The 27,033-nt window shown below is 41.0% G+C and overlaps 2 protein-coding genes across 2 annotated transcripts; both read left to right on the plus strand.

Moving 5' to 3' along the window:
* The first annotated feature begins 1,435 nt into the window (after positions 1-1,435).
* Positions 1,436-5,658, plus strand: cUnh6orf120 (chromosome Un C6orf120 homolog). The gene is made up of 2 exons (XM_079498532.1): positions 1,436-1,547; positions 4,354-5,658. Exon 2 carries the CDS (start codon positions 4,387-4,389, stop codon positions 4,966-4,968), a length of 582 nt encoding a protein of 193 aa, XP_079354658.1. The 5' UTR covers positions 1,436-1,547; positions 4,354-4,386; the 3' UTR covers positions 4,969-5,658.
* A 2,235-nt stretch (positions 5,659-7,893) lies between these two features.
* wipf2a (WAS/WASL interacting protein family, member 2a) lies at positions 7,894-26,678 on the plus strand. Its single transcript, XM_079499658.1, has 8 exons — positions 7,894-8,429; positions 13,541-13,679; positions 14,184-14,316; positions 14,561-14,710; positions 18,743-19,441; positions 21,442-21,678; positions 22,574-22,675; positions 23,570-26,678. Exons 2-8 carry the CDS (start codon positions 13,617-13,619, stop codon positions 23,611-23,613), a joined length of 1,428 nt encoding a protein of 475 aa, XP_079355784.1. The 5' UTR covers positions 7,894-8,429; positions 13,541-13,616; the 3' UTR covers positions 23,614-26,678.
* The last annotated feature ends 355 nt before the right edge of the window (positions 26,679-27,033 follow it).

Here is a 27,033-nt window from a genome sequence, read left to right on the forward strand (position 1 = left end):
TACTGTGGCCACCTCATAGCTCATAATGTCCAAAACGGTTACTTTTCAGGATTCAAATTTAAAATAGAGCTTGTCGTCTATTATACTTTTGTGTGACCCTGTAGTATATTATGTTAAGTAGGATATTCATTCATGAAAAAACACAAAAAGTTTAAAATATAAGTTTCTGCCCGTCAGCAACAATATAAATAATAGTGAAAGCACATATCCAGCTGATCTAAATACTGCTGGATGGTTCTTTAAAGATGGTTCTTGACTTGTTCAGTTGTTGAAAGAACCATCCAGCAACTGAACAGCTCCTTTTTTAATGTGCAGCTCTCTAAGGTGCAGCTCCCCTATAGAGACCATCTCAAGTCCTCAACTTCTGCAAAGAACCAATATTTTGGTGTGTGAATGGACAAAAAAGTGGCAAAATAATCATCCAAAGTAAATGAGGCAGTGTCTCAGTGGGGCAGGCACCCATGGACTCAGCCAGGATCCGGCCCTAGCTGAGTCGGCATCCAACTCCACCAGTTGCAGAGACAGCAGCAACAGGATTTGGGTATTTTGTATAGTTGACTTCCCATGAACAAAATGCTGGAATAACACCGTCTAGTATGGCTTGTCAAAGTCTCTCATGTCAGTCTGACACACACAAGCCCACAGCTTGACTTTCATTAGGCCATGAACTGCACGTTGATAAATAATTCAAATGGTCATATAAAACTATCGGTGAATAGGTGAATTTGAACTAACTGGTGATACTTTTAACAAGTATCTCCAGCTGATCTTTATTTTGAACGGGTAAAAAAATCACACCCGTGTGAAGTGAGGGGCGCTCTTATCATCGTACATCATCATGACGTAAAATAGCCACTGTCTATTTGCTCAGACACTATGACGTAAAATTCTCCATTCATTGTCAATGGGAATTTAATGTTTGTGTAGGACAAAGTTTGTGGACAGACACCAAAAGCTGGATATAGGAGGGTCCGAGGGTCTAGCCCTCAAAAACTAAATATAAATAAATAACAATGAAAGACACAATATTAAAACAAAAATGTAGTACACAAAGTAAACAAAACAAATCATTGATCATCCCCAACATGTCCAAAAAGGAGTAGGAAGAAGTAAAGACTTATTTACTCCTACCCCCTACTTATATCATAGCACAATTTGTTAGTATAACATTGAAATCAGTTTAACCACTTTAAACCTATATATAGCCTATACATCATCTATTTGACAAATGCACTTCTAAAAGCATAAATATAAATGACAAATGTGGAATATTTTACACATATCTTGCATGAGGGTCCCTGGCACTAATTATTTTGTGACGGGAGTCCGGGTGGGAAAATATATACTGGGTCCTTAACCTAATGAGAACCACAACATTCCTGCTATTTTTGTATAATTTAATTTAGGTCAACGTTGTTATACCCAGTGCTAACCTGTAGATGGCAGCAGTCTGAAGTCTGCCACTGAGGGGGATTAAAGGAAGAGGAAGTGAAGAAGTGAACTTTATTTATGTTGCTTCTAAAAATGCGGATCAGAAAATGACAGATGTAAGTATTATTCAAGATGATTTACAGCCAACAACTCGTTAACTTTATATATCTGGTTTGACTCTCAGGAGCTTGAAGTAATCGCGACGTACAGTACCTTGGCTTACTCGTAGGATCTCACTGTAGTTCATAGCTAAGGTAACATTAGCATTAGCACTAGGTTGAAGTACCATATCTAGCCTTTCGGCTTAATACGTGCATCTAAGCTCATTTACAAAGCTGTGGGTTGGTGGAAATATCAATTATAAGACGTCGTTCACAATTATTCATTCCTCTTCGTCCAGTCAAAGTGGAGGAATTTACTAAAATGTAAAACATTCAATGCTAAGGAGTCCACAGTCCACTATCTGACTTCTGTTCTATGCATATTATGTCACGATGAAGTAAATCATTCAGGACCGCCTTATTTTTAGATTCGTGACGGTCTTGCAGCCAGGCAACGATGTCATTTAATAGTACTAACTATATCATATGTATCAGCTTTCACTCACGGTCCCAAGCAAGTATAACGCTGCATACGCACGGCTAAAACATAACATGAGTCATGACATAATAAAACATTATTAACCTTTACCCCACGTCCCCACCAGTGGTGGAAGAAGTACTCCATAGTTTTTACTTGAGTAAGAGTATCAATGCTTTGTTTGTTTTCACTTACAAAATATTTAAAATCACACCCGTGTGAAGTGAGTGTTGCAACTCTGTGTGGGGGTTCCAGACCCACAGCAACCGCCCCGCGTCCGAAACGGCAGAGTTACAGTGTGGCTGTCCCTGTACTGTACTGTACTGTACTGTACTGTACTGTACTGTACTGTACTGTACTGTACTGACACCCGAAGGCATCATATATACAGTTAATACGTGCATGTGTTAGGTTGGGCACAGGTGGTGAAAAACAACCATGCTGTTTTCGTGCCCATACCCACCAAGCCACCCAGCCAGCCAGCCACCCACCCAGGCACCCACACACATAGCTCCGTAAGGGAGTCGTTGCACCACTCAAAAAATGTTACAAAGAAAAACACGAGAAGGAGAAAGCCTAAAAATCTTCCAGGGGCTAAGAAGTGGCATTCTCCAAGAACATCTAAGATTACATTACATTGAAATTGCATATCTATTACAAATACACATTACACAGAGGAAGAAAAATAATATATGGACAAAATAACAAGAAAAGAAAACAGCAGAACAAATCACAAGAAAATCAAAGTCACAAAACAGGTTAAATTGGCAGGCTGTAAGGGAAGTATGTGGTGTTTAAGAGAAGTGATTTTAGACCGTTCTTGAATTGATGATTTGACAACTCCCTTAGATGTAGGCCTACAGGCAGAGCATTCCATATTTTAGACCCTCTCTATAGCCTATATTGAACTGAGTTTGAGACGTGCAGGCCATTGGAGGTCTGAGGTGATTTGAGCTATGTGTTGAGTAATTATGGACCTGAGAATTATACCCAAATAGATTATGAAAAAAGGAGAGAAGGGTTTTCCCCAGTGAGCCATGAACAAATAGACCAATTTGAAGATGGTTCACTTGGTAAACACTGAGGACACCTAATTGACAAAGTCTGAGATGAATGTCTTGGATGTACACTACACAACTTATTGTTCTTACAGCTCGTTTCTGAAGAAAAAGACGGTATAATGGCTCAAGTTTGGTCTGATGAGTACAAGCCCAGACTATATTACAATAATTAATTTACGGATAAATCATAGAATAATATAACACAGTGGCTACCTCAGAGCTGATCAAATAACGGATTTTACGTAAGATACCAACCAATACTCTCCTATTCCTATGGTACCACATCAATACTATCCAGCATGGAATTGTGGACGAAATCTTATCCAACAACAACAAAATTCTAAGTGTCAAATGGTGGTCTGTGGCACAAATGCTGAATCGATAATAGTCCTTGATATGGAAGGGGTTGAAACCCACTGCTTTTAACAGTCAGTGGTTCAACTGTGGTATGTAATGGGTTACCTACAGACCTCAAGAGTAACAGTTGATTCTTTTCAATCTTCCCTTGGTTAGACTTGGTCTAAATGTATTGAAATCATGCATGGTTTCTTTCTTTGTCTATGGTGTCTTATTTAATTTGTAGTTGTACAATTGTGTTTCTCAGGTATCAAATCCCTACCCCCAGTGTGGAAGGCACACCCACACTTTTCCCACAAGGCTATTTTCCTGTAACTATGGGTGCTTGGACTGACATGCACAAGGACACTTTTAGCACCTTTGGGGGCTATTACGAACGCTTTCACAGTTCACTCACTTTCAATTTAATAGGTCACCATAGTTACCCAATGGCACTGAATATTGGTACTCTATATGGAGTTATCCAGTATCTAAGGGCCGATTCATACTCCTATTTTAGAGCCGAATAAAAGTCGGTTCGGCTCTGTAGAGCCTACAATGTGACGTCATTTGAGGTTCGGGGGGGGGGGGGGGGGGGGGGGGGGCGGGGCGGTGGCGGGTAACGTCCTAAAGTCGGCTCTTCGGTGCTACTGAAAATGTCTGACGAGCCGAAATCATTTCAGCACTACAGCGCCAAAACAGCGGTAAAATAGGTAACTCCGTATTTTGGGCGTGGTTGATTTAGAGCTCCATATATGGAGCTGGCCAAGACAGACAACCCCTGCATCTAGTGCTGACGACGTACTCCATATACTGTGTATATAACAATACCTCTGCATTGTACATATCCATACTCTCATAATCACCAGAGTTGACATATCGGTTAAGTTTTATCGAACATCAGCACTGCAGTGTAATGTTCATAAATGTGTTCTTTGTGTTCTAGGTCCTCTGGCATCACCCAGTCTGTGACTGACTGATGGATGCCTTCAGCATGATGCTGTACTGCAGTACCCTAGTTGTAGCTCTCCTTCTGTCTCAGGCCAGAGGGTTCCTCCATCCCTCTGAAGAAGGTGACAGCGTCCCAGAGGAGTGGGTGTTGCTTCATGTGGTTCAGGGTCACATCGGCGCGGGAAACTACAGCTACCTGCGTCTCAACCACGATGGCAGAATCATTCTACACATGCGCAGCCTCAAGGGAGATGCAGATTTATACGTGTCTGACAAGACCCTGCGGCCCAGCTATGACACTTACAAGCTGCAGTCTGCCACCTGCGGCCAGGATGTGTTGGTGGTGCCAGGGGACTTTGTGAGGCCTGTGGGGATTGGCATTTACGGCCACCCGTCGTACCTGGAGAGTGAGTTTGAAATGCGGGTGTTTTACGATCAGATGGTACCACAGGACCCGTTTCATAAAGGATCGTACTCGTACCCAACAGAAGATGCACAAGGGCATCAGAAATTCCCTCAATCATCAGAGGAGGACTTTCAGGAAGAGGAATCCATCTTTTGGACTATTCTAATTGGACTTTTGAAAATTATACTTGAAATTTTGTTCTAAGAATGATGTCCGTGTTGTTGCCATGACAGTAAAAAAAGAAAATTTGAGCAGATTGTCTGGAGCAGAGGTATACATTTTTGAGGGGCGCTAGCCTATTTTGAACTGAAACAAGAGGCAAGGGGTGGACATTTACTTATTTGCATAAAACTTTTGATTAATGAAGGTAAACTTTGTCAGTTTGTCTTTGTGCATAGAGAGAGACTACTATTTTGGCTGATACACTAATATCTGTGAAATGATTGAATCAAACCACTTGTCTTAATGTTGCATATATATTTATCAAACACACTAGACATTCTGACTAAATCAAGAATCAACCCAGCAATACAACACTCTGAACAACTGCTGATACCCATTAAAAGTAATACTTGTTCATGCTATGTAATTATGTGCATGTTCAAGTACATTCATTTGTTTGATTACTGCAAAGGCAGTGCTATTCTATTTTGAGAATAGAAACCATTTGTTTTGGTTTGGAAATGGGCACCGACTTGTACCTGTTGGACAAGCTATTGATTTTACATTTTGGTGAGTTTGAGTTTCATGGGTGCATAAAATGACAACCAGTGAGCAGTCATGTTCAACAGTGCCTTCTGAATCAGTCATTTATTGGTTAAATGGCAATGCAATTTTGTGCATCAGGAGATGTATGATTTAGTAAGATTTCTAAATAAAGCAATTGTCTTTGAATACTAATGAACCTGTCAACTGTCTTGAGTGTGCTCTGATTACCGTCATGACTATCTATAATAATGGACAGATATCCCAAGAATATGTGACATATTCTCCACATATTCTCTGATGCCCAACAGTGAGTCCCCAGATTGATTCCCAGGCCCAGCAGCCTTTGGTCCTTAAATTGTGTCACTCCCTGGCTCTTTCTCCCTGTTACATCAGGGAATATTATCAGTATAATGTCAAATCTGGGAATACATTTCTTACCAACAATTTTCTTCCCCAATGTGTTTGTAAAGGTGTCTACTAACATATCCCACATTGGTTTATAAACTTTATATTCAACCACCCTAGGGGAATTTTTGACAGCTGCTGAAAGTCGGGGTACCATCAACAGCCAATATATGACAAAATGTTCTAAATTTCATTAGGCTTTAAATTGCATGTGATGTGTCAAACTAGGTGGTTTCATCATTCTGAATCCATTCCAAGCATTTGTTTTGCATGAAATACACTCCTTGGGCTAAAAACGGCCATAGACAAGTTTGCCCAAATGTGCTGACCTCATCACATTTGTGATGACGGCTATGGCCTTTTTAAGCCCAAGGAGTGTTTTTCGTGCAAAACTAATGCTTGGAATAGATTCAGAATCAATTGAAAACCCCCTAGTTTGACCCCTAGTTTGGCCATAGCCAAATCTGCCCAAATGTGCTGACTTCACTTTTAGAAACATATTGGTGAAGAAAATTCTTGGTAAGACATTTATTATAGACATTTTATTAATATCCCCTGACTATCTACACGCACTATCAAAAGGCAAGAAAGGCCCAGAGGAGGAAGGCATTATGCAATTTCAACAGAAGGGCAACATTAATGAGCCTATATATTTTCATGTCTGTTTATTGTGAAATGATTTAAATGAGTGAATCAGAATTGGCTTCATCACCACTGGTTTACAGGAGTAAAACAGTGGGCGAATTCTGTTAAAAGAGCTTGTTTCACATTACGATCACAGGATGTCATTTTTTTTAAGGGGCGCTAGCTGCTCCTATGCACAGCTTTGTGTTTGTGTATGAGCACGGAATATGATGTATGATAAGAGCGACCCTCACTTCACATGAGTGTGATTTTTGTCATTACAAATATCAATTTTAGATCATGTTTCTGGCTGTCGCAGACAGTACAAGTTTTGTCTTACTACCTACAGTATTAGTCCTAATGTAAACTATTACTAAAGATTCCTGGCTGAAGCTGTTCCAGAGGTCAGTTGTTTTGAAGAAAATATAGTAAGTTATATTAAATGTTTACTTCTCTGAATTATTTGGCAGCAGGTAGCTAGCTATCCCAATGGAAGCCGGGTTACAAATCACAAAAATTCAGTCTAGCAGTGTTTGCTGCTGAGGATTTTCTTGGTTTTTGGTAGCCTTGGATCAAGACCATATGCATTATTTTTTATCGAATCTGATGTTTGCATAGATACAAAAGTAGAAACAGTGGTGTAAAGTAATACTCAAGTACTGTACTTAAGTACAATTTTGAGGTATTTGTTTTTTGAATTGTTTTTTGAATTGTTTTATTCAATTGTTTTCAATTTCAATTGTCAATAATTTTACTTCTACTCCACTACATCTCAAAGGCAAATAGGTCTATTATACTTTTACTCCATTACAATCATTTGAAAACTTACTATAGTTACTTTATGCATTTTGATTATTATTACAAAAGAACAAAACATATACATGATGATCCCACTTGAGTGAGCCCGCATTTGAAAACGTGTGTAATGGGATATTCTGTATGAGTAGCCTGCTATACATTTGGATACGTTTTAGGGCGACTTCGCCGGCTTTTGGGGCGACCGACCGACCGTTCTTCACTTTTGGGGGCGAGATTGAAAAGGGGCGACCGTACCTGTTGCGTTTGATACTTTTGTACTTTTACTCAAGTACATTTTTATTTCTACATTGCATTATTGATACTTTTACTTAAGTAAAAATGTGAGTACTTCCACAATACTGGGGGAGGGCGGGGGGGGCTTGCGCGCCCCAAGCGCCAGTGATGATTTCGTCGCGCGCCGGTGGCGCACCAAAACACTAAACAGCAGACCTACAAGCTCACGCCTCACAGCGCTTCAGGTTCTTGTAGTTCAATTGCGCATGAGCTTGTAAATCTTCTATTTACGGCGCGCGACACCGTCGTATGCCTGGGGTATAAAGTATAAACCTTTACCTGCCTCCATTTTGTGTTGGCCGGCCCATTTCCGGGTTTCCGAGAACCAACCAACGATAAACGGGAGTCTCTCCCTGCCGACCGTTTTTGCTGCTTGCTGGACGAGCGAGCAGGTGAAAGTTTGTTGTCGGCAGCGTAACGACATCTTGTCGATCAAGTTATAGTAGTTGTTGTGGTGTTTTTATACATGACAACATTATTAGCAAGGAGGAGGAAGTCCTGTTTACATCGACAAGCGGACAGTCAGTGGCCGCTGACACTGACAGCTGGCATTAGTAAACACCTTCCAACTAGCAGCGGCTAACTACTAGCAACCAAGCTAACGTTAGCTCTGCTAACTTCAGGACTTTGGTGCTAACGTTGTTGTTTTGTTGTTTTTATTAGATTTAACAACGTGTGGAACGTTCCAAACATCGCAGTCTCTTGATAAGACACCCTCTCGTATATTTTTGTCAAGCTTTTAGAGGAACTGCTTTTTAGGTAAAGATTTGCCACAGCAGCACTTTCCATTCATGTTGTTTTGGGAGGACAAGACTTGCGATCCTCTTCGAGACAGGGTGAGTTGTTGATCCTATTATTTAAGTTATAATGTGGCTAATACTGTTGCATGCTAGAATGGACATGTTCATTCTAAGGGCACGAATTCGCCTTCTGGGCCTGTATGTGTGCTTTAAGGTTAACTGAAGGTTTGCCTGTTTGTATCTACGACAAAATCCTAGAGAGTGTAACTAGATCTATGTTTTCAATTTTCCCACCTTTCTGAGTTAAAATAACTCTTCCTGCCATTGTACATCATAAACGACATATTCATAGTTTAATTATTTTTGCATATTTCTTTGGCATCTTCAAATTATGGCTTAAGTCTTAGCTGTTTATGTTCAACAAGTGTTATTGGTGATACAATCTCGTGGATCCTGGCAGTGATACAATTAGCTAATGGCTATCATATGATCATTTTAAACAACACCTTGTTTGTTTGGGCAACATTAAACTCGTAGTTTTTGAAAAATATAGATAAATAGGCCTTTTCCCTACCTATTTTACTTCCACAAAACTTCCTCAATGACCGCCCCCTTCCCCACTTGGCTGTGTTTCAGCTTCCAGCTTTCCCCCCAAAGGGGGACATTTTCTCTCATTGATTATTTGCCAACTATATCTATAGAGACCTAAAAGGAAGCTAGCTAACCATGGCAATCATGACCTACTTAAATTGAGACATCACATTACTTGTATTAAGGGAAAAAAAGCATTAGTCAAATTAATATTGGTTCATCTCTGCTTCTGCAGTGGTAAAACAATGGTCCATATTTTAGGATGAAAAGTAGGCTGAACCTTTTGTGTGGTAAGTTAGTTATAACACAGTCTTCAACGCTGACCTAACCTCTAGTCATAGATTCAACAGGGTATTATTATTATCATCATTATCACAAAATTGTCACATTGGCATGATTTTGTCAACTAGATAGAACATCAAATAATCCCACCAAACATGCCATGATGCCCCGATTTCTGACTCGTCTTTAGTGATGGTGAGGCGGTGGCGGTGGCTCAAAGGTAGAGTGGCTGGATGCTGGTAACCTATTTGAACCCGGGCTCCCCCAGAGTTGGTGTCGAAGTGTCCTTGAGCAAGACACTGAACCCCAAATTGCTCCTGATGTGCTGGTTGGTGCGTTGCATGGTTTCAGCTGCCATCAGTGTGTGAATGTGTGTGTGAATGGGTGAATTGATGCACAATCTATGTAAAGCGCCTTGGATAAAAGGTGCTATATAAATGCACCATTTACCATTCATGATGATGATGGTGGTTGTTTTTGTTTGGAACATGGAACATATTAGCTGAACAACAGTAACTACAAGATGATGGTACTCGGAACCTAAACTTGGTTATTTTGATGTATTTGTCCACCACGATGGCTACAAGCACTTTGTTTTTCAGCTATACTTGGGTTTGTGGTTTTGACTCGTCTTCGATCCAAGTTATACCCAGCAGTGGAACTTGAATATTTTCAACGCAGAGAAGAGATGACAAACTCTGCTCTCAGTTTCTGTCTCCCCTGCGGTGCGTTTCCGTTTGTTGTAGTCCTCTCTCACTGGCGAGCTTGCTCAGTGACATTCCATTAGTTTTTTTCTCCTCTGTGAAAACCTGCTCTAACACTTAAACCAGGCAGCCTGTTGGAGTGGAAGAGTGAAGAAGGGTGAGGGTGGGGTTAGAAGCCAGCTTAACGTGCCATATCAACAATGGGCCCAGACGGCTAACTGGTTTGGGGAGAATCGGTGACCTCAATCAGAGATGACAGATTTAGAATGGCTTTGCATATATTGTTACAATTTTTAAGAAGGGTAAAAGTTTGGAGCCCTTTATCCATGAAAGTATATACCAAAATATATATGTTTTGTCTCCATCTGAGAGAGTGCTATTAATTTTAAATTATGTCAATGCTGCTACACAAACACCTTTTGAATCGGACATACTTTAACAGTGACTATCACATCTCAGTTGAACAACTTCAGTCAATATTTCACTAAACATTCACCCAGAGTCCCCCAGACCTTGTTATACCCTATCTGGGTAGGGTAATATTGACTGTAACTGCTACAGTGACTGAATGATCCTGTTTTCGAATGACAATTAAAATCATTGTAAATGTTGTCCCACAAGTCGGCTAATGACCTGTTTTCTGATAAAGAGCGAGCAACTAACTTGATTGTTAGCTTGCTCTTTTATACCTAAATGCAAGACACTCTTGCCCAAGGTGTATTGTGAAGTGTGTATACAGTTGACATAAACACAGGTGCTTACTTGTGCCCACTTTCCAAGTCTGCACCAAATTTCCTCACAGCGGTGGACTGGATACATATTATTTATCCATTACATATATTTACAGCTGAGTTGGAAATGGCTGTCATGGCATGTGATTAAAACGCACCTGGGAGTGCAAACCCTGCCCGCCACAACATCTCCTGTTCCGTCTCCATTCCTGAGGTGTCACAATTGTCAATTTGACCATGACTATGGTGAATTTGACCTTTGACCTCTTTACACTTTTGACCCCAAAATGTATCAGACTACATCCTACAGCAGTGTTTCCCAACCTTTGTTCTGCCAAGGCACACTTTTCATAGCCAAAAAATCCCAGGGCACACCTAGATGGGGGGGGGGGGGGGGGGGTGGGAGGCCGGGAGACCTATAGGGACTTCCACAAGAGCCATATTTGGTCCATTTATTTCTCCACTTTAATAATACCAATTGGTATTGTATTTTATATCATCTTAATCGTTGAGTAGTCACCTTTACAACAAGGTATAGCTTGTAAGGATCGGTCGTTTGTGGAATGAGCAACAGAGCTTATCATGTGCGTATTTGCCAAAATGGCAAGTGGTTGGTATTCACCCTTGCTTTGAGTTGCTTAGTGGAGTGGATGATTGCACTCTCACACAGTAATAATAAAAACAAAAAACAACACATTAGCCATTTTTACACTTTATTAATTTGACACTCAGTTTTGGGGAACTCGGTAGCGTCTGGAAGATCCATACGCAATTACGCAGCCCAACACTTGGTATGGTATGGGGCAGTATCTCTCTCACAGTCAAGACAGAACTTGTTATCATTGAAGGCAATCTCAATAGATATCAGGATGAGATTCTGGAGCCAGTGGCGATCACATATCTTCAGAATCTGGGGCCTAACGCCATCGTCCAGGATGACAACGGTCGCCCCCCACAGAGCCAGGATCATCACCGAGTACCTCAAGAATTTGGGAGTGGAGAGAATGGAATGGCCTGCCTTGAGTCCAGAGTAGACCTCAACCCAATTGAACACTTGTGGGATCAGCTTGGGCATGCTGTATGTGCTAGAGCTAGAGTGACCAACAGAACCACCTTGGATGACTTGCAAGTTGCAACAAAACCTGAGGAATGGGATGCCATCCCACAGCAAAACGTGGCTAGGTTGGTGAACAGCATGAGGAGGTGCCGCCAAGCTGTTGCGGCTGCTTTTGGATCTTCCACCCGCTACTGAGTTCCAAAAAAACTGACAAATATGAAAATTGCCAATATGTGTTGTTTTTTCCTTAATGCTGTGTGAGAGTGCAATTATCCAATCCACTAAACAACTCAAGTGTAGAAATGATGGACCAGAGTTTATTTCCAGATGTATCACAAACAGTGGTGTCTGCATAGCATGCAGTGTTGACTGATGTGCTGCCAGTGCCAACATTAGATATGCTATCCTATCGCCCTATTCATGAATGTTGTTCATGGCAGTGATAATGGCTTCTGATAATTCCTTGAGCACTGACATTAACCAAAAACTATCTACAAAGCAACACTTGGTTTGAATCAGTGGGGACAATAACAATTGCAATTGGTGCTCTGTAGTTACTAGTTACAATTGGAGAGCCAGCAAGGAGACATTCATCATGACTCCAAGTTGACGGCAGTTCTGTCCCAAGCCTGGACAATGAGAAATAGGATGGTACATTAAACATGGAGGTGACTATCTGTTCTGTACTATGGAATACAATTCATGTTGATTGTCTCTGGTCCGGATACAAGTTCAAAGCTATTTTGGATTAAAAATCTGTTTAATAATACTGCAGGTGTGTTTTATTTTTTATTAATATTTACTTTGCTTTATTAAAACAACGCTCCTTAGAACTGTCTGAATGACAGTAGGACAAAACAAACATTATTTATGATTGATAGTGCATCCCAATACCCAATACGTGGTGGACACATATCCCAACACCCAATATGTGGTGGCCACATTTCTGATGGCGGAGTAATTTAAAACTTTTGAATGTTATCATTGAAAATCCTCAAGCAGTGTTACAGTAGTAGTCAGACAGACAATGTTGAGAATTTGGGACAACATGATAAATGTATTGAAGGAGCCACTACAGCAACAGGTTTCCTCTAACAAGAATGTCTGGGGGGTTTAAATTGCCAATGCACCCACTGTGGTGTGACTGTGGAATGAGCATAATTTACATTTTCTTTACTTGTTTGTCCATACTCTCAGCATAATGTGCCTCTTTTAACAAGGTCTATATGTGCTGTCTTCGTTTTCTGTTTTGTTTTCTGACACAAGGCCCTTGTTCATCTTACAAATGGAGCTAAATGTCCCTGTTTCTTTCCTGAGTGTTGTGTTTCTGACCACATCACTGAAGGTTTTACACTTGCTTATGTCTATATACTACCCTGTTGTTTTAAATGTGCTTCATACATAATAAATAAAGTGGATTGGATATACTTATTGAAACAGTTTCTATTCTTTTCAGAGCTGCCCACTGGATTATTTATTTAGCCTTTTCTGATTTTGGGTACACTTCAAAATGCACCAGACCATTTGATTTGCTGATCAGCCAGCTAGATACTAGATAAAGATTAGGAATTAGAAGTTAGAACTGAGAAAAGTAATTTTATGAGTGGTTGTGTGCACGAGTCGCACTCCGAAAAATAGCCAATCTACGCGTTGTAACCGGCTATTTTTGGTAGCCGGTCTACAAATCGGGCATTACGTTACGACATTACCAAGGTCCTCCAACATCAATTTTAGTTTACTAAATCAACTATAGGTTTAGTTGACTAAAGTCTTATATTTAGTCAATTAAAACTAGACAAACTTCAAAAGACTTGCTAAAGTTTTTTACATTTTGTTTTGCAGGAGTCTGTGTGTGTCTTTTGATTAGAGAAGGTGAACCAACTGCCACACCGACCAGTGGTGCCAACAGAGGGACACCATGCCAATTCCTCCCCCTCCCCCTCCTCCCCCAGGACCACCCCCTCCCCCCACCTTCAACCAGGTTAATAACACAACTGTACAATCATAAAAAAATACAAATACAAAGTTTGTAGAGTTGACTACTATAATTTCCGTTGTTTAGCTAATAGTGGAATATATGTATGTTTATATGTTGTCAAATCATTGTTCCACCATAAACATGCTATCATCACATCTATGGTTCTGTTGGAAAGTTAATTATTTATTTTTAAACTGAACCTTGAACAATAAAAGTGATTATAATAATTCATTGCTATTTTATTATTGTCAGCCAGAAACACCTGGTTATGAATGATTGATAGCCAGGAATGTGTCTTAGTGACTTGTTGAGTGTGGAGGGCAACGATTCAGGAGTCCTGAGTTGGTGTTGGCTAGACAGCACTCTCACATCATATCGCAATACACTATATTATGAAAAGTAGACCATATTGTACATTAGACTACACATTTACAGTTGCATTGAGTTACAATTTGCAGTTAGGCCATGTGGAATTTTAATTTACCTTTTGATCACATCTTCCTATAGGCAAACACCACCGCACCTAAGCTGAACCGAGATGACGGCAAAAGCAGAGGGGCCTTGCTGGGAGACATCTGCAAAGGAGCCAAACTCAAGAAAGTTGCTGCCATCAATGACAGAAGTGCTCCGATTATAGAGAGTGAGTTGCACCAGGTTCAGAGAAGCTACCCGTTTTTAGAGAGGTCTCTCTCTCTCTCTCTCTCTCACACACACACATGCACATTTCAGACCTGCAAACATACAACTCATATGTTGCCACACATTTCTCTACATGCAAATTAACTTTATTTATATTTAAATATAACTGTATTTACTGTAGGCTTTTCAATGATATATTTTAAATATTTGCACTGCTTTTTATTTTTTATTTTCAACGTCTCTAGATTCAGGTGGAGGAGGAAGCGGTGGAGGAGGAAGCGGTGGAGGAGGCGGCGGAGGAGGAGGTGGAGGAGGTGGTGGTTTTGGAGCAGGAGGACCAATGCCAATGGGAGGCCTTTTTCAAGGAGGTGTGCCAAAACTGAGACCAGTTGGAGGTTAATGCACATTATTCTATTATTAGTCTTATTATTTCATTATATCCACCTGTTATAACTGTTTCTGTAACGGCTGTCTTGATCAATATGTGAAAACAAAAAAGGTTGATCTAGATCAAACTCTTATCTGCTTTTTGAGTGGTGCAACCACTCCTATAGGGAGCTTTGTGTGGCCACCCAAAAAAAAAGAAAAAGCTTATTCTAAGACTAAGAGTAGGCTATATGAAAGCATTTTATAAATTATACTATTGGTATTTCACACAGGTGTTGCCAAATAACTAATTATCTTGCCAGTCAGATGTGCATATGACATATCTAGGTCATATCAATGTAATCAGCAGAGGCTGCAGAGCAGTGCTGCTTCTCACTCTGCACACACTGACTGTCCAGCTAAAGTTTATGCCTACTTTAAACCATAATATGACAAACCTTGGATTAATTCTTCTGAAAACGAGCAGCAAGCACAAGGTAAGTGATTCACACATTCAGGCGGGCATTATTGGAAATGGATGCATTGCGAACGAGTAGCTGTGTGTAGCAGCTCTCTCCCACCCCTTCTCTCTCTCTCAGATCATCTTAAAGCTCACAAGGGCGGCATGATACATTGTGAACTTATGAGTTTGACTTTGGAGATTGAATATATATTCGCTGGTGCACAACACCTCTGAATGTCAGATAATTGCTCGTTTAGATTGATTCCACCTGCTGCCTGCACAGCGCTAAACATTGCACATAGGCTATACAAAAGTATAAAAAAAGAGCAATTGGAAACAGTGAAAACAGGCCGTTTATAGAGGAATATGGACAGTAAACAATGTGTTTATCCTACCTGGGGTCTCTCAATGCAAAGCCGTTTTGAAGTTACACAAAGAATGTTTAATTTCCACCCAAGAAGACGAAGCACTTTGCGTGCTGTGCAGTGTGCACTGCAGTCAGACCTGCCTGAGAGGAACGGACAGACAGCGCGACCTAACTTGTATAGCCTATATACTAATCTATTCTATACTACACCATTTAATAGTAACAATAATGTAGAAGATCATCCGTTTTTTTCTTGTCTTTCCAGATTGGTAATCACCATAATTTATATCTGTTCTCCAAAAATAGCTCATCTACAAGCTCATGCATGCGGGCTGCAGATCGGCTATTTTTGTAGAAGAGAATTATAGACATTATGTGCAAATATAAAATAGCTGTGATACTTATATGTAAGTGGTTATGGTGAAATAAACCATTAACACTAGTTAGTTTGGAGGGGGCGAGGGGACTATGACATCACCGTTTCAGCAAATTAGGCGGCATTTGCTATACACACGGAGACGAGAAAGCCGCGTCTCCAAACTTTCCCACTCTGGAAGGTGGTTTCAAAATTAGCCGTTACGTCCCCCAAAACGCCATCTCCGTGTGGCAAAAAGGGCAGATCATCTAAATACTTGCCCAGGTAACTCAAAATACGTCCTTGTGTGTACACCACCAAAGTGTCCTTGAGCAAGACACTGAACCCCTAATTGCTCCTGATGTGCTGGTTGGTGCCTTGCATGGTTTCCGCCGCCATCTGTGTGTGAATGGGTGAATGTAATGCACAATCTATGTAAAGAGCCTTGGATAAAGGCGCTATTAATTAACCAATTATATGAAGATAGGTTGAAAAGTGGTGAAGTGGTCCACCACTTTTCTAAAGGAAGCTAATCATGCACATTGCCATGAGGCGTGCATAACAATATTCTAGCTAATATTTATGTTGTCCTATGCAAAATAAAAGTACAAAGTCCTCATACAATATTCTACTGTAATAAATGTACACTAAGATAAGTTTGGACTATGAATTGTATTCGAACTTTTTAAGGTATAAAAAGGAATAAATGCATAATAATAATCTTATTTTTATAGCATTTCTTTTTTTTCACTTAATTTTTATTGAAGAAAAAACAGACAAAACCAAAAACCAAAAGACAAAAATGTGCAAAAAAGAACAAAAAGAGGAAGACAAAACCAACAAAAAAACAAAAGACAAAGCTGCATTTTTCATATTACAAGATACATTCATTGAAATCCTATTGCATTATCACTAGGCTGAGAGAAGAGATCCCACTTTTCCCACATTTTATAGAACTTATCCTTTTGTAGTCTAAGTATGAATGTTAGTTTTTCCATAACATACAGTTCCTCAGTAATGTCCATCCAATGTTCTTTCGTTGGTGGGTCCTGTTGGTACCAGCGTCGTGTGATCGCTTTCTTACTTGTCGCTAAGAGGATCTTGATTAAATATTTATCATGTATTAGAAACTCATCAGGGATATTTCCGAGCAGTAAGAAGGAACAAGTCGGAGGTATCTCAAAACACAGAATGGTCTCCAAGGTGGAGTGGATATCCTGCCAGTATTTCTGAATTTTAGGACAAGTCCAGAATATATGAGCGTGGCCCGCTCCCATGCATGGCTGATCTGTTTTCAATTGTCTTGACTTAATTTAAACCAGTGTTAGAAAGTAACACAACAGGAATAAATGAAAAAACAAGTAGTAAGCAGAGCAAAAATAAATAGCAAGGCTCAGCAAGCTAATAAGGAAAAACTTGGCAGGGAGTAGGCCAGCCTGCTCTTCCTTGGGCAGGCCATTAGAGCTACAACAGTAAAGTCACAGTGACCTTTGGGCTCTACGGTTTGTTTGAACCGCTGCCAGAAGATCTTGGGCCAGGGATCTCAGGTTGCAACTGTACTTTAAAGGGGTTAAAGGTTCAGAAACGCAAGTTGGGGCCTGAGCTCATATTGTTTACTGAAATGAGTTATGGAAAAATATGGGGGAGCATGGAAGATATACTTTGAGTGGGAAATTGAGTTGGGTAGAGTAGATGTGGCATTGTCAAGGTTGTTGCAGGAGTTAGGTAGGGTACTGTAGATGGTGTATTGACCATGTTGTTGTATGAGTTTGGTAGAGTACCGGTAGATGTGGTATTGTCAGGGTTGTTGCAGGATAGGCCAAGAAGCTTATAGTGGCAAAGTGTGGCTCGCCCATATTGCTGGACCATGAGAATACACTCAAAATTAGATGTGTAACGCACATCCTCCATCTTTAGTGTTGAGCCAAACTGTTAAAACAGCCGACATAGAACAAAGCAGGGGCTCGAGTCGCAAGTCGCAACTCACTTTTAAGATGCTCAAAAAAACATTTTATTCAGTGACACAGCAGGCAAAAATTAATACAACGTTTCGACGGTGTGGTCTTTGTCAAGTATAAATGAGATGACGGGAAATTACGTCTTTTATACAGTGTGGAATACAGCCCCACATTCATATGTTTGGTTCACCAGCACCAGGGTTTTGTACAGCTACAGGGAGCTAATCAGAGAGTCTAACCTGATTAGCCTAAGGATTTTGAGAGGTCGTTGTGCACACGTGTCACTATTTAGATAGCACTTTTATAGCACTCTATAATTGTTATACTCATAGGTTCATTCATTGTACAGTTATTCTACTGTTAGACGGATGTTAGGTTCTAAGTTTGCTTATGATCCTTGATGACCATTTTTATGTATTTTATGTATTACCATGTGGTGTTCTTGCTTTCTGTAAATAGCTCTGGATTAAGAGTGTCTGCTAAATGCCTAAATTGTACATTTCTTTATTGGTTTTGTGTGCACATCATCTCTGTTGGGTGGAAACCTCATGTCAAACGGTTTCTTTTCAGCATTCAAATTCAAAAGTAGCAGATCTACTACTGGATCTGTTACTTTTGATACTTTAGTGTGACGCTGTAGTAGTGTAGTATCAAATAGGGTATTAATTCCGAAAAAAAGTTAAAACATGGAGATATGAGGAGGTTTCTGCCCGACAGACGATATGCTACGTGGCTCTAACCTGTGTGTGTGTGTGTGTGTGTGTGTGTGTGTGTGTGTGTGTGTGTGTGTGTGTGTGTGTGTGTGTGTGTGTGTGTGTGTGTGTGTGTGTGTGTGTGTGTGTGTGTGTGTGTGTGTGTGTGTGTGTGTGTGTGTGTGTGTGTGTGTGTGTGTGTGTGTGTGTGTGTGTCACTCCACAGACAGCCACAGTTCAGGAGGTTCAGTGGGTAGGTCAGCCCTGAGACCCCCGGGATCCCGGCCCGCTGCCCCCCGCCCACCTACAGGCCGCTCCGCCTCGCCCTCGCCGCCCGACAAGCCCTCGCCTCCGGAGCACCAGAGGTCCCACCACCACCGGCCCTCTCTCCCAGACCTCTCTCGTCCACAGAGCACCGGATCCTCCCACTCCTCGTCCAGCATAGGGGGGGGGATGAAGCACAGCACCTCGGCCCCGCCCCCTCCGCCGCCCTTCAACCGAGGCAACCGCAGCAACACCCCTAACCCCAAAGCCCCCCCTCCGCCATCCTCCTCCTCCCACCACCACAGCCGAGAGAAGCCCCTCCCACCGACGCCCAGCAGGGGCCCCGCTCCGCCCAGTTCCATGCCGCCTCCGTCTACGAAGCCGTCGCCTTCCAGCAGGCCGCCCACCGGCGGCTCCACGGCTCCTCCCCCTCCCCCGCCGTACAGACACCCATCGGGCGGCGGCGTCTCCAACGGGCCGCCCCACCACGTGGACGGGGCTCCGGAGCTGCCCCAGAGACACAACTCCCTGCACAAGAAGAACACGTCGGCGAGCAGCAGCCACGCACGTAGCCACGCGCCACCTCCGCCCCCCTCGCCGTCTCCCCTGCAGGGCAACAGACCACCACCACCCGCCCGGGAGCCTCCTGGTCGCAGAGCAGGTATGCTAACACGCTGTAGCTGGTTAACCTTCCCGTGTGAGCACCAGGAATGTTGACACAAGGCAACGCGCAAGTTTTAACAAGCATTATTTCTCAACTCTGTGTGGCCCGGTTCCAATTTTAAGCCCAAGAGACAAACACTACCTCACAAACATTGGCCCTGTGTTAGCAGACTGAAAGGTCATGTTGATCACACCTTGCCTTATTCTAAAATTACTGCACTGGCTGGGTGGGGTCTTTGTTTGTAATAGGTTGGAATTGTGACATTTCTGTAACCTATTTATCTCCTCCTCATCCAAAATCTTCTTATTGACCGTTGCATAATACTGTAGGTACTCGACCCAGTTTAATATACATCAGCTCTGTATAGAGGAAAACATGTTATTTCTGACATTTTCAACTATTTTCCCCCTATAATAAATGAAAAGGCTGTAGTGTACAATCCCCAAAAGTTACAGTTTGTATCACTGACCACGGTACATTGAATAGCTAGTTTACGTCTTGGCATGCGTGTTTAGATTTGGTTAGGTAAAATCTGCTGTGCTTCCACTTGGCTGAAGTTGAAAGCAAAAATTGGACAACCACTCAAACAAAAAATCTGATCAAATGATTCAAATCTAATGAAGCTTTCTTTCAAAAAATCCAATCCATCGGTCTAGAAAATATTGATAATCCTTTCTTCAATAACACATGGTATATGCGTAGGTCATGAATATTCATGTGTAGCGTTTTGCAACGGAGCTTCTTCATTTGAATTCAGAGAGCGAGAGTATGAAACAGGAAGGCACTTGTTTTCTGAAGCTCCGTGTTGTCATTGGACGATGGCGTGCTTCGCCACGAGGCCTCCTGGTTTCTCTACATTCCAGAAGCCCTCTGGAATATTCCAGCATTCCTCTTTCTCTCCCTGTCTCTGCTTTACCCCCATCTTTGTAAGTTCATGCTGGTATTTCTCTGACCTCTCTTTCACACCTTTTTATGATTCATAAGAAAATGAGGAAATCAATTTAAATGTAAATATATCTGCATGCTGTCTTTCTTGTGTTGTGTGCATGTCACTGTGACACATTACCACGGATGAATGAGAGACGATGGGCATTAGAGCGTCATTGGATTTCAAATGCCTTGTTTACCTTCCCAAAGGGCTGTGAGAGAGCGCGAGAGAGCCTAACTGAATTCAAGGAAAAGGTTGGCTCACATTACAAAGTGGAGAAGGTTAAACGGTGGGTCACAAAGTGGGGGAAAAAAGAAAAATTAATTAACTATTCCCTAACTATTAACTATTTCCCTTTGAAACTTTAATGGTCTGCATTTCTATTTCAATAGTTTATTTTAAGCCCTTCATGTGCATTAGATTCAACCATTCACACACCAACGGCAGAGGCAGCCATGCAAGGCATCAACCTGCTCATTGGGAACAACAGTTCGGGGCTCGGTGTCTTCTTAATTCTTCATTAATTCTTAATTTCGTACACACCGTATGAATGTGTATTCTGTGTATTTTCTCCTTCCTTCATTGGCTCCCGGTTGCTGCGCACAGTGCACCCACCAAGTACAACACACTAAAGAAAGAGTCCCCCCCGCCAACCCTACAAGCCCTTGCGCTCACTATCGGTTCCCAATCCATAATCTGTTCACCAATCGGAGATCAGCTATCATGTCATCGATCCACGTTCCGAACTTCCGATCCAGATGTAGAGGAAAAACTCTCTCTGACGTTTATTACAAATATTAGTCCATACCCGATGTGCTCAGCACAGTGAGAAGACTTGAGACACATACGTCACCATATACGTAGTTCCCTGGAACTTTTAAAAGCCTGTGATACAGCCATGCTGTTTTTTTTTAAGTTATGTATGACGGGTGGAAAAACAGTGATCGAGTCCCTTCGATCATTGAATGATTTGATTGTTTAGTGTGATTAGAAGTTCAGCCATCTCTCTGTGTGTGCGTGTGTGTGTGTGTGTGTGTGTGTGTGTGTGTGTGTGTGTTGGATCATGAAGCACCCCAGGTACCTCATCCCGGGTCTCGAAACGGCAGCAGGGATCCGCCCCCTCCCCCACCTCCCTACCGAGTCCACAGCTCCGCAGCCCACAGTACCTCCTCAGAGTCGCACAGCCGAGGAGGCAAGCCCCCTCCGCCTCCCTCCTCCTTGTCCTCCCGCACGCCTGCTGGACCTCCGCCCCCACCTCCTCCCATTCGCAACGGACACGGACACTCCTCCTCCAAATCTATCATAGGTGAGAGTGAGTGGGTGTATTATTTGTATATATATATATCGATTATATCGCCACTGTCGGGCAGAAACTTTCCATAATCTTCCATATTATTACTTTTTTAGTTTTTTCGAAGATTTACGCCCTACTTGATCATACTCACACAAAACCATCAAAAGTAGCAGATCCATATGCTTGAAACGCAATACGAAGAAACACGTTTAGAGTTTGTATATCTACTACTTTTGTTATTGTTGAATTTGAATCCTGAAAAGTAACAGACTTTTGAATTTGAATGCTGAAAATCCTATTCATATTACTTTTGTATTGACACTGGGTGTAATGAAATATAACTGATGGAAGGTTTTTTTTTAAGAGAGAACTGCCTTTTGAAAAGGTGTTTTATGTCCAGATGCAGAATTAGTTACCGAATAGGCTGGTCAGGTTATGAAATAACCTTTCTGTAAATGTGCAAAATGTTCCGGGGAGCAACATTTGCGTTGGACACAACCCATTCAACACTTTGAAATCCATCAATTTGAAAAATCATTAATAAAATGTAAACCATTGCACTAGGACTAGAATGTATTTGCCCTCCTCAGGCCTCCTGTTTAGCTATGCCTACCCTGGTACGGTGGTACCCAAAGTCAACATGGTATTGTTTTGATATCAAAGACACAATGCAGGCTGTTGTGATGGGAGTCGATGGCAGTCAAATTTCCCCCCGCAGACATTCAAATGAGCCCTCCCAGTTCCTCTGTGAGTCAGTTCCTAGATTACTTTCTCTGTTTAAAAGAGGTCTGCTACCAGTACAAAATGAAAATGCAAGTAAGTGCAGTAAGTGAATGACATTTTGTTTTTAGTATTCTCTGTATATTTTAGCATTATTGCTGAACTCTCCCACATTTATGTCCTACAGATGATTTTGAGTCCAAATTCAACTTCCACCCCATTGAAGACCTTCCACCTCCAGAGGAGTACAGGCATTTCAATAAGATTTACCCCAGCAAAAACAATAAAGGTACAAGTCACTGAAGTCAGTGTCCTTACATTCTGCCTTTATTTAAACACGAATGCCCTTGTAGATAAAAAAAAACGAACCTAATTTATAATTAGCATTGACTTGACGTAATCATACTCATACTAATGAAAGCCTTCAAGACTGAGCATGTTGATGAAGCAAACACAGGAGATAATTTAATCATGCTTAATTATATTATTCATACATCATTTCACTGCATTGTCGCTTGCCCCAAAGAACCGATCTACAAGCTTGTTTTGTTGTAGATCTCTTCTTTTAACTAAGCGACACTGTTGTGCATTGATTTATTGATCAGGTTTCATTGCCCCTTGTTTTAAAGTTCTATTCCAGAACAGAACCCTATCTATTATCTGTCTTATTTATCTCACACGGAGGCAGAGATGTAGAGCAGGAAATCAACAGTTTTTATATTACATTTTGTTACTGGCGAAAACAGCATTTGGCAATTTTGCCAGTAACTTCTAAATGCTTAAAATAGACATAATTTAATCCAAAGGACGCATTTACAGGTCTTCATTCATCATCATCATTGCAATGTCAATGCAGTAGTTCACCCAAAACAAATACTTATTTTCTAATTCATCTCCCCATGAAGCCTTGAATTCATGGATGTTTTTTTGTCACATTCCTATATATAGATAGAAAATAAGTCATTTTTTGGGGGTGAACTCCTTTTAAGAACACTTGAGATCATACGGTCTTGCACTTAACATCCCATATTGCAGTGCAGGCTGATTGACAGACAGTAAATGTCTTAACTGTGTGGAATTTATGCTGTTCTCAAGTTCATGTTTGCCACCAGCGTGTTTTTTTTTTTATAGCGAGGACAAAACTGACGTCACATAGTGTAACCCTGGTTTCTCCTTCCTCTAGGAATGATAAGAGGAGCACCTCCTGCTCCGCCGGTGGGGAGGTGAACCACACTCAGGAAACCGCAGGACTTGATGACTCAAATCAGTCTAATGAATGGACGACGTTCAGGGGAGTGGCACAAAGCCCTCGTATCACTCAAACACATACACCAGAGACACACTTAAAACTACACAACACTAAAGCACCAGCCAGAAGCATTTGACGAATGCATTGCAACTACCCAGGTTTGACACTACATTGTAGTAGTACATGACAGGCACTGTCTTAGTAATACTAGAACAAAACAAAAAAAACACTTTGAACTGAGAAGCAAAGCAAAGTTTTGAGCATTGTGGTCACCACTCGGTCTTTACTCACAGGACGAACGGAGAGGCGTGGCGTTGACACTACATAGTAGGACCAACTCTGAAACTTCCAAAATGTTATGCATTCCATGTTTTTCTTTCGATGCATATTCCAGAATAACGTTAACATGATTTTTCCACTTATTTTTACATTTTCTTTTTTGTTCTGGTGTTACGCATTGATTGTGGGGAGCATCGGGGGAAAGGACATTTTAACACTAATGATTGGAAACTTGTGCCATGTTTGGACTTTTATGATGCAATGATTGGCTACTCACACTCGCTGACATATGAGCATATGGATGGAGGATATGATTTTTTTATTTTTATTTTCGTTTGGTCATAGTCATTCCAGCAGTGCCAGGAGGGCAGGTGTGTGGAATGTAATTCCCTCCCTCTCCCAGTGTGCCAAAAACGGATGAGATGGAGTGAACGGAGCAGAGCAGAATGAGTAGTTTTCCATTGATGTCGCATACCGTATAGGCGACTTGGTTTTGTCGACATAGACAAAGATTACTTGAATGCTTACCAAGTTGTGAGAGGGGACCCTTGAAAGCTAGCTTTTACATTCACTGAGGATCCATTTCTATTTCCTATCTTTATTATTAGTCTAATTATGATATATTATAATAATGCCATTGGTGTTTGGCAGCTTAACTCCTAAATCATGAAAATGTGCATGATGGCACCTGTGGATGCTGGATGGTCATGTATAAATGGGTAACGGATTATTTTTTCCCCCTCCCCAACAGGATTACCGTCATGTGTAACAACTTCCACATGTCATTGATAAAACAAAATCTGGTACTCAGGCTATGTTAAAGGCGCAGTGATTCCTGTGTTTACCACAAGGTGGTGTCCAAGGAAAAGGTTTTTGTTCCAGTCAATGAACCAATCAATGGTAAGACTAGAAGTGTGCAGTGTTGTATTTCTGGACTTTATGAGGGACCTTGTTGATGTCTGTGAAATCCTTCTTCCACAGGCGTTGATCAGAAAATGTGTATGATTTTGTACAATATTTTAGTCCCAGGCAGTGGTTCTCAAAAAAAAAAAAACATTTTCATGTCAAGGACCTGAAGAGGTTTCGTCCATGGACCAGCATACAGGAGGATTTGTGTTAACATTTTTCAAAAATTGTCAAATTGCCTCAATGGAAGAAATACAAACTCACGTGTGACATCCCGTTGTGAGTTTATAGATTTGCTATTTTTTAATAGCTGAAGTATAAAACACTGATTGTGATGCTAGATAAATTGAGAACCACTGTTCTAAGGACTGTTTGGTGAGAAAGATAGGTTCTGTTTTAAACGCATAGCTATGCAAGGAATGATGTGTAAGGATTCTCATTGGTAGCAACTGACCAAAAAAAAGGAAACACTTAAGTGCCAGATCTGTTGGAGCAGATGGATGATGTTCTATTTTTATTTTCTTCTCCTTTGTTTCTTCGTACGTGATGCCATGCTTTAGTTTTGCAGTCAATACATTGTAGTGAAGAAGAGCGGTGGTTCTCAACCTTTTTCTGGGTCAGGGGCAGGGCCCCACTTGAAAATCTCAAAAGCATTTTGCCTTTAATTTTTTTAATATTAATGTTATATCATTAAAATCGTAGTGTTTTGCCAATTATTTAGGGGCCCCACTTGCAATATTCTCACGGCCCACCAGTTGAGAACCACTGAAGTAGAGCACTGCATAAGCATACAGAAAGAGAACACGCCATGGGTCAGTTTAAGATGTCCTCCATGGAAACTGACTGGTCCTTGCCTTACACAACAAAAACTAAAAAACGTCTTCACTCTTATCGGTACCAGTGCATTTATTTTATAGCAACAAAAAAAAAGCTAAAGTGGAAACGATTCTATTTGAAAATGCAATAAATATTGTATATTTACTTTAAGTATGAGGAGGAATATGCTAATCATAGTTATACTTATTGATCTATTTTTATGTTGTAAAAAGGCTGTAATATAGAAAATAAGAAATGATTAAAAAGTTATAACAACGGTCCACTCGGATGGGCTTCGTCCCATGGCCAGATAGACAGGTTATCTTTCTAGCACTTCTCTGTATGCTTGGCCCTAGGGGTGGGTGGGTGTGCGTGTGTGTGCGCACTTTGCATGGATGTATAACTGTAGGAAAATAAACACCAGCTACCAGCTTTTTGGCTCTTTTCCACTACAAGAAATAAAAAGTAGATCAAGATTATTTAAAAAATAATATGACTCCTAGTACATATTTTACATCTGCTAGCAGCATAAGGTCCCCCAGACCCCACTTTGAGAGAACTTATATCTTTTTTTGTTTTTTTCCCCCCCTAAAATGGTGAAAATAGCATGCAAGTCTAACAAGCTTGACTTGTAGACGTGCAATTTTCACATTATTTATGATGTACCTCCCTCCTCAGGGGTGGTTCTGGTCATAGAACTTCATGGCTTCTGGGACGAGTCGGTTTATGGAAGGTTCTGGGTTAACACTTTGTAGTGGAAAGAGCCATTTGACTAACGGGTATCATGGGGTAACCAACCGTGGTGATCTTTCACACATGGAGAGAGCCTCTTGATTGCCTGTAGTACAAAAACGTGTTTCCTATCTTGGATGTATGATTTATATTTTGTTCCGCACAGGTGACCAAATCACGACATTTGTCTCATATTTTCATCCTATCTGATGTAAGAGCAAAATACCCTGTGGTCATTTCATGTTAATCAACCATGTTTTTATCATTTGAAATAATTTCAAATAAATATATGCCTTTGGGGAAAAGGGTACTTGGGTTTTGGTTTGTCTTCCTTGCTGTAACTTTGTATTTTTACTCGATTGCTGTAGCTTACTTGCACTAAAGGGGGAAGGTATTGATTGATTGAAATATTTATTAAGTTTGCAGAATTACAGTACATTTCAAGCACAAACTCAATACAAAGGCTGTTAACTGTGAGTGGACGACCCAATTAAGCATTACACTTGTTTACAAGAGGGTCCACCATGTTCAATTCATCAAAACATTTAGAGACGTACAAATAGACACTTCTATATAGACAAAGAACAGAACAGGAATCATAATGGAGGTAAAAAGGGAAAATAAACATATACAGTGAGGGAAAAAGGGGGTGGGGGGGATTCAGA

Source organism: Electrona antarctica (genome assembly GCF_951216825.1).
Source record: "Electrona antarctica genome assembly, chromosome: 4".
Taxonomy (NCBI): domain Eukaryota; kingdom Metazoa; phylum Chordata; class Actinopteri; order Myctophiformes; family Myctophidae; genus Electrona; species Electrona antarctica.

What these genes read in the sequence shown, in the direction of transcription:
- wipf2a (XM_079499658.1), top strand. Translation starts at nt 13,617, where the DNA reads ATGCCAATTCCTCCCCCTCCCCCTCCTCCCCCAGGACCACCCCCTCCC. An exon ending in CTCCCCCCACCTTCAACCAG is followed by an intron (nt 13,680 to 14,183) that starts GTTAATAACACA and finishes ATCTTCCTATAG; the next exon opens with GCAAACACCACCGCACCTAA. An exon ending in GCCTCCTGGTCGCAGAGCAG is followed by an intron (nt 19,442 to 21,441) that starts GTATGCTAACAC and finishes TGGATCATGAAG; the next exon opens with CACCCCAGGTACCTCATCCC.
- cUnh6orf120 (XM_079498532.1), top strand. Translation starts at nt 4,387, where the DNA reads ATGGATGCCTTCAGCATGATGCTGTACTGCAGTACCCTAGTTGTAGCT.